At 39.1% G+C, this 12,757-nt stretch overlaps 1 protein-coding gene across 15 annotated transcripts in view; it reads left to right on the plus strand.

The window, feature by feature from the left end:
- APBB2 (amyloid beta precursor protein binding family B member 2) overlaps nucleotides 1-12,757 on the plus strand; it is a 170,444-nt gene that overhangs the window by 109,941 nt on the left and 47,746 nt on the right. For all 15 annotated transcript variants that reach the window (XM_042053826.1, XM_042053824.1, XM_042053829.1 and 12 more), the window contains one exon: nucleotides 9,980-10,126. In XM_042053826.1, the coding sequence (XP_041909760.1) occupies nucleotides 9,980-10,126 (147 nt within the window). The remainder of the gene's footprint in view (nucleotides 1-9,979; nucleotides 10,127-12,757) is intronic.

A 12,757-nucleotide genomic window follows, 5' to 3' on the forward strand; every position in this document is an offset into this window, starting at 1 on the left:
AATAGCACTAGAAGAAAATCTTGTACCCATTCCTTTACTCTTACAAGGGAACCACAATATATAATCCCATGTATTAATTTCAAGATTCTGGTTTTTGTGGGGGGGTTATCTGCCTTGACTAGTCTTACTGACCAACTGATTCAGGTGTAATTCGCCATTCCACCTTTGCAGCTCCTGGGTAGCAGTGGTGAGTGATGGGGATGGCTGTTTCTAAACTGGTTTGTTGTTTCTGAATTTGGCTGTTTGCCATTAGCAGCATGAAGGCACCCTCCCATCTATAGATATGATGCAGGTAAATGATGCAGGTGCTTAAAAATGGTCTGCTTCAAAAACAGATTTAGAAATAGCCAACTAAAGCACTAAAATATATATCCTCAATGATTTATTTTTTTTAAATCGTTTTTTTCATGTTGCTCATTAGACCTTTCAGACAATGTGTTTGCTTGTTCTTTATCTCTGTGAATGATGTTATTATTAACATCTGTTGTGTCATTAGGTAAAAAATGCTAATGTCAGGGTGTGATGTACATCATAATACAGATTTCCATCTAGAGGATATTTGCTTCCACCATGTTCCTAAATGGAGTCTTGTTTAATCAAATATGAAGATGAGTTCAGGGCAGAGGAGGATATAGCATTTTCCCAAATCTCGTGGATTTACTTTGTAAGGGCACACAGAGTTACAGTATGGTTTTTTTGTTGTATTATATGTAAAGTATAAATATCTGGGATAATGTAGCTTAATTTCTCAAGCCATTCAAGATTATAATTGAGATCCTCCAAAATATTACACGTCTTTCACTCCTAGGAATCCCATATATCTCTGGGATCTAATTAGCTGTGAACCTAACATGCAGGATCAGGACAGGAGTGCCTAAACAGTAGGAGGGATGTAGAGGAGAGATTTTTACTTATAGTCTTCCTTAGAAAAACACATCGCAAAGCTATTCCTCATGTGAAAGAGAATGGAAAATGCTTGAAAATTTACCATTAGTTTCCAAGTTTGCAATGCAAGAATTACATCTTGAGTTTGGAGGCATTATCAGGATTTTCTTTACTAAGATACACTGTACAAAATGTACAGCGTATGGGCTGTGAGATTTCCGCAGGATTGGGAAAGAGAAGATAAAACATAGGAACACCTCTGTTTCAAATCAAAACAGAGTATCTTCATGGCCTGTAAAGTTCCAGTATTGACAGTGGCTTTGTCTGCCACAGGTGTGTTGACCAGAATCATTGTTGGGGTAGTAAGACAGATGCCAAGTGAATTACAGGAGGTTGAATGATGCAGATGGGAGCTGTGTGGGTCATGCTTTGCCCTTGGAACAATTCCTACCCTTGCCATGAATGCCAGGTTTTGTCGGCAGTTTAGGTGCATGCCAGTGACCACTGTCCTTGTGGGGAGGCAGCTTCCCTGGTTGCTTTGCCTGGCTCAGTCAGGTGAGGCAGCACTGGAGGCAGCCTTGCCTCTGAAATTGCAACTGTGGAACACCCAATGCACTGCTGTAGCCTCTGAGGCATGGGACACCATTTCCAAAGGGAAACAGTGCTCTTAAAATTGTAGCTTCTCTACCGGGAAGTGCTGGCTGTGTTTGAGAAAACATGAATATACCTATTTTAATTCTTTTTTTAAATGATGCTGTTTCTTCCAGTGGTGGCAGTTGCTATTGCTTCACTAGGTCAAAGTGCCAGTATCATCTTCAGTACTTTTCTCATGGAAGTGCCCAGTCCAGTTTTTCTTGGCTGGAGTTTGTGTACAGCATCTTGCTGTACACAGCCATTTAATAAACTGTGGTGGTTCAGTAGAATACAAAAAACCCCAGGCTGCTGCGCTAAGCAATTTTTTTTTTTATTATAAGAATCTTCACTTTTTAATATTTTAATGTTGCTTATTTTTTATAGTTTTTAATCACAATTTCTTCACTGTTTTATGGTGCAACACAGTAAACTTTTCGTGGTCCAGCAGTATTTTGTGTGTAATTGATGAAGGAACCCTCAGGAATGGACAGAAACTGGGAGAAGCAGCAGTTCATCATACTCATGTGCCACAGGCAAAAAGTTTCTGTGGCTGTTCTGCAGACCAATGGATTCTGTCAGCAAGCACCTCCCAGTTTAGCGCAGCCTGGGCTGATATTGCTGGCAGACCTGCCACCAGCAGAGGTCTGGTCTGCTGTCAGCTCACCAGCATCTCTGCTAACACAGTGCAGAGGTAATCACAGCTTGCAACCCATCATATTCCCCGCTTGAGACTGACCACTGTTTCACCTCTGAAACAATCTATGTAGCCTCTGTCAGCTTCAGCTTTAGATTGGCCTGTTGCTTGTGAATTGCTTCTTGAATGTCTGTTCATCGTATTGTTACAAAATGAACTCACAGATATTTTTGTATTTCTCTTCAATTATTTACATTAGCTTGCCAGTGTAGGGCAGCTCAGTGAAATAGGTTGTTCTAGTTTGAAATGTTACAGTGCTTACCGTTTCATGGCATAGATTTTCAATGGAAAAAGGTGCTGTTGGTATTTATATGTATATATAAATATGTATATTTATTTATGTTATATATTGCACATGCACATTTTGAAACCAGCGTGATACAAATTTGGTGAGTTATTTGTCCATTGTGGACTTGCTGAAAGGTACATTTATGGAGGAAGTTCTTTTAAAAATCAATTAAAATGGAACATTGTGTTGAATGACAGAGCAATATTTAGATAGCTCTAGCCAGCATGTATATTTATTTTTAGTTCTACTTCTAAATTTCACTTTAAAAAATGAGAAGTTTTCCTTGTCAAAATTTTCTGCATTTCATCCAAGAGAAAAGGGATAATATTTATCTCTTAAGAGATGGAAAAGCATGAGATGTGCCATACATCATAGTGCCATGTTGCACAGTTATGCATTATTCCATGTGCTTGAAGATGCTGACTCCATGGTGCTTCCATCTCCTCCAAGGAGACAGTGCGACAGTAAATGGGTCCTCAAATGTGGGAGGTCCACCTGGGCTTAAGATTTCTGGACTATGGATTTGTGCTTATTTGAGTCTTTTTTTGAAAAGTGGGACTTGATCAATAGCGATTTAACTTCATTGACTTTGGGTCCTGTTGTAAGCATAACTTCTGCAGAAATCAAATTACTTGTAGTAATGTTGCTTCTAAAGAGACAAAATTCTGACTTTAGTGAAGCTGGAAGGTTTTTTTCCGGTGATTCAGTAAGGTCAAGGGTTCACTTAAAGGTTGGGAGCTCTTCAGGGATTTTGTTTGTTTGTGGGTTTTGATGGGTTTTTTTAAAATTTGGATGTCATGCATATTCCCTTTGAAATTATGCACCACAGTACTAAGTAAAGTACTGCTGATGGCATTAGAACCACTTATATCTGTCAGCCCAAAGAAGAGCCTACAGGGGGAAAATACAGCATTTAAGGTTAAAGTTAACGAGTGCAGAGCATTAGTTTTAAAGAAACGAATGCACACATTCTTTATGCTCTGTAAACTCCTGCAGGGCTTGTCTCTACTGACAAAGCATATGTGTGTGTCTGTTGGGGTCATGTTTGTATATTGCAGGGTAGTGAAATCTGCTTGAGTTACCCTAACAGTTCAGTTACTCTGCAAGATACACTCGAATTTGAACATCCTGTATTAGCTTCTAGTGAAAAATATGTTTGCCTGTTCTTAAATGGGGAAGCCCAAACCACCCTCAGCTCAAAGCAAAGTGTATAAACCCATCCCTTTAGGATCTGAAGTCAAGGTATCTGTAAAGCATCTACAGTGAAAACCTGTTCTTGCTGAGAAGACTGGAGAAAAGAATAAGGTGATTTTAATTTCTTCTTCAGAAAGGGGTGTTAGTAGAGAATAGTAGTGTTCATTCTATTTTTAGCTCAAATGACTAGATTTTCACTTGATTCAGAAACACAATAATGAATTGGGATTTTAAAAAATCTTGGACCAGCACAATGTTATGCAACATTTTCTTGCCTTGATAGAGCAGATTTGACCTCTGGCTGTAGGCTGGGGGAACCACTGAGACAGAAGTATTAAGCTCAAAACAAGAGAGGGACTTTTGTCATCCTACACATTGAAGTCTGCAAGTCTGGAAGAAATGAGACTGTAGTGACTTGGAGAATGAGTAAAGGACTGTGAGAGCAGAAAATTTAATATTGACCTCCTCTAAAGAAGTAATTTATTATAAATGTTGTTCTACAGTATTTGTAAAGCCCCCGTATTTAATTCTATGGAAGTTTAGTTTATAATAATCTGCCTGAAATAGCATTTATTAGTGATTTCTGAATTCTGTTGTGACCTGAATATTTCTGTGCTTATTTTTTTATTTCATGTGTATTTTCAGTAATTTAAATAATACAAGATGAACTGCAGCAGGAAGCTGGAAATGTTGAAAAGTCTTATTAGTATGTTTTTGATTATGCATTTTGAATTTTTTGTAGCGAAGAACTTTTATGTGACATCTGTCAGTATTTCTTTGAGACAGTAGATGCACTGCAGTCTCTTCATGTCAATTAAATGAAAGTGCTTGTTCATTAATTGCCTAAGTTCTTTCTATTCTCTTGTTAGTCTATCTTTGATCTTCTCCAATATTTTCATCTGGAATCAATGTAATCTTTCTTGCTATGTAGCAGACAAATATACTGGAACATACTTCTTCCTCATTTCCTTCTCAGAATAGAAAGATAATATGTTATGATACTTGATCTTCCAAAGCATAAAATAATGCACTAGGTTTTTTTATTTTCACACCGTCAAAGAAAATGCAAGTGAAATTTCAAAGATTTGGCTGCATAATAAATGGTTAATTATGTGACCTACATGCTGTGTCTCGGGCACAAACCTGCTCAGTGGTCTGTGATAAAAGGCCTTATTAAATATTGTAGTGATTTACATATGTCTGCAGGCAGATATAACCTTTAAAAAGGAAAAATATAAAAGGAAACAAAGGGAAACTGCTCAAAACCAAGTCCCAAGTCCTGTGGGCTTGGAAGTAGGGAAGAAATAAGTAGCACGGATTTAAAGCATCAAGGCAAACATACTCTTAATGAAGATGTGTTCATAGTGGCTGCCAACAGCTGTGCAATATGAGAAGCAATCTGTCCATGGTCTTGTAATGTACATTAGTTTGTTGTTCTCAAACTGATGTTCTAATTAATTTTCAGCCTATAGTGGGATCTTTTCTACCCATGCCTTTATGATCCATCCAGTTTCCAATACTACCCTGCCATCAGTCATGTTCACTCGATCTCTTGTCCTCTTTTTAGCAGGGGATTGTATTGGCTTTGTTTTTCTCAATTATTTTATTTTTATTCTCTTTAATGCTACATGCTTAGCACTGCATGAGACAACAGCTAGAGTGTGCATTTGCTTATGGGTAGAACTTCGTCACAGTTCTGTGTCCCTGCCAAAGCTCCTTCCAGGGTTCCTCTTGGAAAAGGTGCTGCAGAGCAGAACCCTGCCCTGTGGTGAAGGGTTTGTAATGCCAAAGAGCAAAAGTGTGCTCCGTGGTTTGTTCATTTCTTCAGTCCTAAAGTTCCCCAGCTTTAAGCAATGTTTTGGATCGGAACTGCACTGCAAGAGAGGTTTACAGCTCTATACAGAGTTCAGATGACAGCATTTATGAGTTTGGTTCTTAGGTTACAGATCATTAACCCTGAAACATTAATTGGATTTGCAACTACGTGAACATAGGTTCCCCAGAACTGTAAAACCAAGCAGCGATACTTGTGTTTTCATTTTTGTTGACCTGTCTTTTCATGGAGTAGTGTGAGATAAGGTGGATTTTTTTCCTCTGTGCAATTTCTTTGCACAATGTCCTGTATAGCCAGGCAGGAAATGTGAAGTCTCTAGTCAAGATAAAAGTACAAGATTATTGACATACCATGGTTTATGTGACATTTTTTCATTCACTTCTCTCAGCCATGAAGTGTTTGTGATAGTATCTTTGATCTTCCCGGTCCCAAACAGCAGTGTTCCAAACACAGTATACAATTCCTAAGTATCTTTCATCCTGCTGTATTTATCAACTTCTTTTGTTTTTCTTCAAACCTCTTTTATTTTGCCAGCTCTTGAAAAGAGTCTGGGGGCAAGCAGACAGCCTGACCAGGCACAGAAACCTTCTCTAAGAGAGAAAAGAAATTAGGCAGACTACCATAAGCCAAAAGTTGGCATTGGGATTACTTTGAAATTATGACAGGCCAATGATTATTAATTGCCACTAATTGTCTGCGAGCCTCAAGTAGAGGTGCTTAACAAACTGGCATTACTAGGAATGATTGTTTTACTGAGCTGATAGACTCTCAATGAAGAAGAGCTACACTCTGTTTTTTAGCTTGGCTTGGTTTGCCTCTACGTGTTAGTTCCAGAAGAAAAGAGAATGCATTAGCAAAGCTCTTTCAGGTCAAAGGAAGTACTTTGTCTCTTGGCTTGTCAGTATCACTGGTGGGAGGGAGGCAGAGAACCATGATGCTGTGTTAATGTGTTAGAGTACTAAGCAATTCTGCTGTCACACCTAACTCAGCCAGCCATAGTCTAAAAATTAGGTCATATCTGACCTAACACTAGGTGGTTGGTTTCTGCTGGGTTTTGTGCTCGTTTGTTTTAAAGAGACCTCTAAGTCAAATAATGAAGGAGGAAAAAAGCAACCAACAATAAAACATGAAGTGGATCTCTTATAATCCAGCTGCTGGCAATATGCAGAGAAGACAGATGTGCAGGCATGCATGCTGAGACTTCTACCTCTCCCACTCCACAGGTGTGTGTTTATATAGTTCTCTTATACTGATACTGAGTGGACCCTGGTATGTGTCACATGTTACTGGGTGCTCCTGTTCTCTAGTTATGAAAATCTATGTGAAGGTCAGCCATGACTGCTGAGTCACATCAGCATATGTATTCAGTTAACCAAAAAATACAAAGTTTTTTGGGCTTCAGGTGTATTTTGAGCAAAAGAAAGTTACTTTTATATATGTACTCAGGTACATGCATTCCCTTGTGAGTAGCGTGTTGAGTCTTTTTAGGGTTTGTTGAGAGGTTTTTGTTTGCAGCAAGTCTTTGGGAAATTGGTTTGTTTTCATGAAGCTGTTCTGAAGCATTTTGTTTGGGTTATGGTAAGGGCTTCTTGTGAAATACACAAACAAAAGCTTGTCAGGTGCCAGAAGCCAAGGACTTTCTCATGTCTACCTCGCTTGAAAGCACCAAGAGGGAATAGAAGCAGGGAAGGAAGCCAGGTCCTTCGCATGGAGGGCAATATGTGAGGTAGACAAGAGTTGCATTCTGTACTGTTATGACAGTGAGCTGAATAAATACAGTGGATGCTGCCACTGGAGCATTTGAAACATAGAATTTAAAAAGGCCAGGAAAAAAATAGCAAAACAGTTCACCATCTTTACTAAGAGATTTACCTGCTGTCAAGTTGAACTGATAGTCTTTCATAATTTTTTGGCCTTCTTAAGATATACTCTGTTCAGTGCAAGGGCTGTATAGGTTGTATGGGCCTCTGAGCAATCTGGTCTGGTGAAAGGTGTCCCTGCCCACAGCATGGGATTGGAACTAGATAATCTTTTAGGTCTGTTCCAACCCAAAGCATTCTGTGATTCTGTATTTATCCTTATGTTCAGAGAGCAGCTAACAAATTGCAGATGTGGTTGAGATGTGAAGAGCAATGAGGAAACAGTATGCTTATTGTATATATTTAGTTCTTCACGTCTCTTATGATTTAGAAAATATTTCTCTCTGCTAGTATTCTGCTATTCAATTTAATATTTAAATACTTGTAAAAAAACCCCTTTCTTCTGGTAAGAAAAAATTACTATTTTTAAAGCTTGCAAAGATAAATATTTAATACCCCAGTGGGTATAGCAGCACTTTTAGCAAGATTCATGAGTATCTGATGTGCCTGAAACAATTCTGCAATCTTAAGATTAGACCACCTTACTAATTGCTAAAAAATGGTTTTTTTAGTATCTTGTGTAGCCCTGAAGTGAAGAGCACCCCTGAGTATTGACCCCTCCTTTGTCTCCTCTTTCACCTTCTCCTTCATGGCCCTTTAGAATTGAAAGTCAGCACTTTCGTGGGTTTCCAGCAGAGCTGGGTCAGGAAGCAGCAGCGTGGGAGAATTTGCATGTTGATTCCCATGTCTGCAAAGCAAAAAAAAAAAAGAAAAAAAAAATCCACAAAAAAGCTGGAGGCGTGAAAGGCTTTAATTTTTTTACCTACACTCACTAAAGAGTTTTACACAATTGCAGAGTGTATTTGCTGTCTGATACCTGAGATGAGATGAGATGAGATGAGATGAGATGAGATGCATCACTAGTGACTCGTTGGAGTGGGTACCAGAGGTACAGAAGGCAGTTTCTTAGGCTGGGTTTCCTGCTTGGCAAAGTGAGCCTGGATGAGTGCATTGTGCAAACTGAAAGAAGGCTGAAGGAGAGGTTTTAAAGGGAGGGAGAAACTCATTAATCTTTTTATCCAAATTTTATTCATCCCTTATGAATTCACCCTTATGGTGAATTTTATTCATCCCTTAGTTTGCCAAAGTTGACATATCATGCATATTTAAAATACCTTGGTGTTTTGGGGTAGGTTTTTTTTGAGGACAGTTGTTCCCAAGTGGCACACCAGTGATGGTGTGTGAGCTTGATCAACTCACTGATTTCACAGCATGTTTTAGAGGGTGGCAAATGAATTCAGCTTTTGAACTCTGAAGCTGATTTATTTACTGCATCTTAAGAAGAAGGATTGGTAACTCCAGCATGGACCTGCTATTGCAGCTGCTGGGCTCTGTGCCCATGTGGCAGTGTGCTGCTGGAGGCAGCAGCGCTCCCAGCAGTCCCCGGCGCTGCCTTCCTTCCTGCAGCTCCCAGGATCATTGTCTGCTTTCCCGGGCACCTGCAGGATGCTGCCGACAGCAAAGAAAGCCGTGTGGCACAAGGCAGCAGCGCTGAGCCACGAGTGTTGGCCTCCTACTGCTGAACCTTTGGGGACCATCTTAAGCACTGGGTATGTCTGGTCAGGAGGTACAGCAGTAAGCCTGTTGTGCCCACTGCTGGCGGTGCACCCGCAGTTGAGAGTGGGACACCTGTAACGTGCTCTGGAAGGAGTCTTGTCTCATAGACAAACTCCTATTGACTTAGTGTGATGTCTGTATTTCTCCCACCATAAAGCCTGAGAGCAAATGAGCAGGTTTTGGTGTTTTTTCAGAATTAACACTTTTTTGTCTCTGCCTTAGAAGATGTAGGGTAGAGATGGTGCCATTCAATTTCTTCCATTTTGTTTTGTTTGCATAAAGTACCATATGTGCAAAATAATGTTGCCTTGGCTTGTTCTGCCAACTGAGTGCTCTGGTTGGCTAAACATCTTCCTGCTAAAAAATGTATAATTAGAGAGTTTTTATTTTAAAGGTAATTTTAAATTTCTTCTAGAAAAAGTCTGCTTTCCTCTTATGATAGCTTATCTTTTTCTTAGCTTGGAATTAGTTATTGTTTGCTACCTTAGGTAAACTTACTATAGAAGTGATTGCTATAATCCACAAAAAAATGTAATTTTATGGTTAAGAGCCAGACAGTGGGTATCTCACAAGAGACATAATCCAGTTTTCTTCCTTTTCAATTAGAGCTCTAGATCCTAGCTAAAATTTCAATTCTACTCAATAGTTCTGCTTTTTCCTTTTTTTTTTTTTTTTTTGTATTTGTGCGTCCTAATATTTACTGCTGCCTTGTTTCCTCCTTTATATTAACAGAAGTATTTTATTGAAAGGCATTACTGTTACCTCCACAGATACCTTTCATGGCAATTCATGCATTCTTCTTTGTTCCTTTGAATGTTTTCACTGTGCCATTCACAAATTACATTTTCATTTACTTATCTTTGAGCATAAACCCATCTACAAGACCTTAAATTTTTTCCTGTTCTAGATGGAGACCTTTAACTGTAACTACCTGGTTGCTGTTGTCTGACAGATACCTTTTGGTTTCTTTATAGTGCTTTGCTGTGCGATCTCTGGGCTGGGTAGAAATGGCAGAAGAAGATCTGGCTCCTGGAAAGAGCAGTGTTGCTGTGAATAATTGCATCAGACAACTCTCTTACTGTAAAAATGACATCAGAGACACTGTTGGCATTTGGGGAGAGGTAAGAACAGAGTGAACTTCTCCTCCTCTTGGAACATCCCTCTTGCATCATAAAACATCCCAAAGGAACAATTCTGTGGACAAATATGTCCATGTTCTGTGTTTGGGATTTCACTACCTCAGCCTGGCACTGCCCAATATATGAAAGGGTTCAGGGAAAATGTTGACATTTTTGTTCCAAACTGCTCAGGACAGCAGATGCCACAAAGATCTCGCTTTCATGTTACTTCTTTGCTAGTACACACCTGTGCAATGGCAGTGCTGGGGACACACAAACCAAACTGTTGAAATTCAGTAGAAGTCGTCCTCCTGACCAGAGATTTGGGTGTGATGCTTTGTAACCGCATTTTGAAAGGTTTCACAATGACAAAGGGCTTTAAGGAAACCCACACTGGCATGGCTTGTTTCCATTTCATGGTTCTGAAATGTATGAGAAGATTGGAACTGAGGGACAGATGGTTTATCTTCAGATGATTATTTTATCAGTGTTTCAGAAGGAAATTAATTACATACCGTTAGTCTGTCTGTTGGCTCCTCTCCAATAACTCTTGAATCTGTGCACCAGTGTCATGCAGTTTTGAAGGATGCCAGATTCCCACACACTGAGGGAAAAAGAGAGAACCCAGCTTTCCTCTTTTTGGTTTACTGAAGGGTCAGTGTGCCTTCATCGACTGGACCACAGTTGCTCTGTGCTTCTTTCTGAGTTGGCAGCAAAGAGAGGATAACACTGTGGGAACTTGGGGAAAACTGAAGGGAGCTTTAGGTTTTGTGGTGTGGAAAATAGGTGTGCTGGGGACAGATGAAGAAGTGGAAGATGTTGAGGGGTCCGAAGTGAAAAGGTAGGATGTACAGAGGGCATAGGAGACAAAACCGCAGTAAAACATCTTTCTTATTTGATTGTTCATGGAAAAACTTAAACTTCTGCCAAATCTTATTTTCTACCTCTCTCCTGAGGTATTTTCTGAAGGGTTACAATAATGTGGATTTGCCGCACAAGATCTGAATACAAAAGTGACAAAAGAGTGAATGGTGTAACTTTCCCTTGTGTGATCTAAGAGAAATGGCACTGCCAAACAAAAAAGAAATCAAAAGAAAGACTTGTCTACATTTCAGTATAAATTTCAGGAAAAATAACATTCAGTCTCCCAAGTTACTGTTGCAGTCTGTGGCTCGAGTTCACTGTCTTGGCTATGACCGCAGCAATGCTGAGACACTACGGGGGAGCAACTGGGAGAAAGTGCCCTTAAAAATTAAAATTATGTTTAAAGGAACACATTTATAGTGTTCTATCTATCTATTTAAAATAACTTCAGAAGGGGTTATATGTGAGAAATATATATTGTACATATAAATGAACAGAGTAATACTGTTTTCCTTCCTTTCTTACACCTGAGAACAGTTTTATTTAGATAATATGGCTAGACAAGCAATTAGATATGTGTAAGTCATGGACTTTGGACTTACTGCTGACCCAAGGAGAAGAAAAACCCCAATATCTTTACATGTGTGTAACCTCATCCATTTTTCAGATGGCAGCACTTTGATCAATTTGAAATATATTGTTTAGTTTGAGCTCATATGCTTTTGTTTTGTTTTAAGAGATAATGTTCACATTTTTTTCTATTTCTCTATGTCAATCCCCTTGTTCTTTGTTGGAAACCCTTGCAGTTTTTCAAGCCAAGTTGGTGAAAAGTTTTGGTCCTCTTGAATGGATGTTTAAATTAAGAATGCTATTCATTAAAAAAAAAAAAAAAAAGTCAGCCTGACAAAACAATAGAGACACTGTGCTTGAATAGGCAGCTCCTGAAGTAAACTGTCTTTCTGATTCTAAAGGAGTTCATTACATCCAGCCATATTTTCCTGCCTGCAATGTAAGGCTTCAAGAGTGATTAGAAGAGGCATGTTTTAGAGAGGAATCTGAAAAAATTGTACTCCACCATGACATATCAGATGGAGCAATTATAGCAGGAATCTATTATGAAGCTAGATGACTGTATGTAGGGGTTTTAAGATTGCCTGAAGATTTACTTTAGCCAGAATGTAATAAAAGTGAAATTGGGGTTAGGAGTAGCCCCAAGTTTTCATGGTTTAAAAAACTGCAGAACAAACCACAAAGAACTCCCACACCATGGGTAAAATCCTGACCCTGAAGAAGCTTTGTTAGTGAATTTCATGTGGGATTTCATGCCCTTTGCTCCAAAAGAAATTACCTATAAATTTTGAACTGTTCTGTAAAATCTAAAAACAAAAATGCTACTCATCTGTTTGTGTTGCTCTTTTGCCATGAATTACATTTCTGTACATGACAATACCACTTACATGAAAAAGTATGGCAAGTGGTTCTTGCCATTGACCTGTATACAGCAGCCTCTAACACTTCCAGAAAAACTGCTGGGATTGAGCCTCTCTTTCCTTTATGCACTTTCCCTGCATGGCTCTTCCTCATTTCAAACCATCAGATCTCTGCAGCTCTTCAGCAGTCTGAGACATTAAAGCCCATGTTCAAGCTCCCAGCCTGTCTAAATAACTTCTTTTAGACCTATGCAGTGTTTTCATCTCTAAAATAGCTTTTGTATAATAAGGCAACAAAATTTAGCAAAATATATTTCTTCTGGCTGCGGACAAGTGATCC

The sequence above is a fragment of the Corvus kubaryi genome, unplaced genomic scaffold (genome assembly GCF_017639235.1).
Source record: "Corvus kubaryi isolate FWS band 111438036 unplaced genomic scaffold, C.kubaryi_AGA036_p1.0 split1-131, whole genome shotgun sequence".
Classification (NCBI taxonomy): domain Eukaryota; kingdom Metazoa; phylum Chordata; class Aves; order Passeriformes; family Corvidae; genus Corvus; species Corvus kubaryi.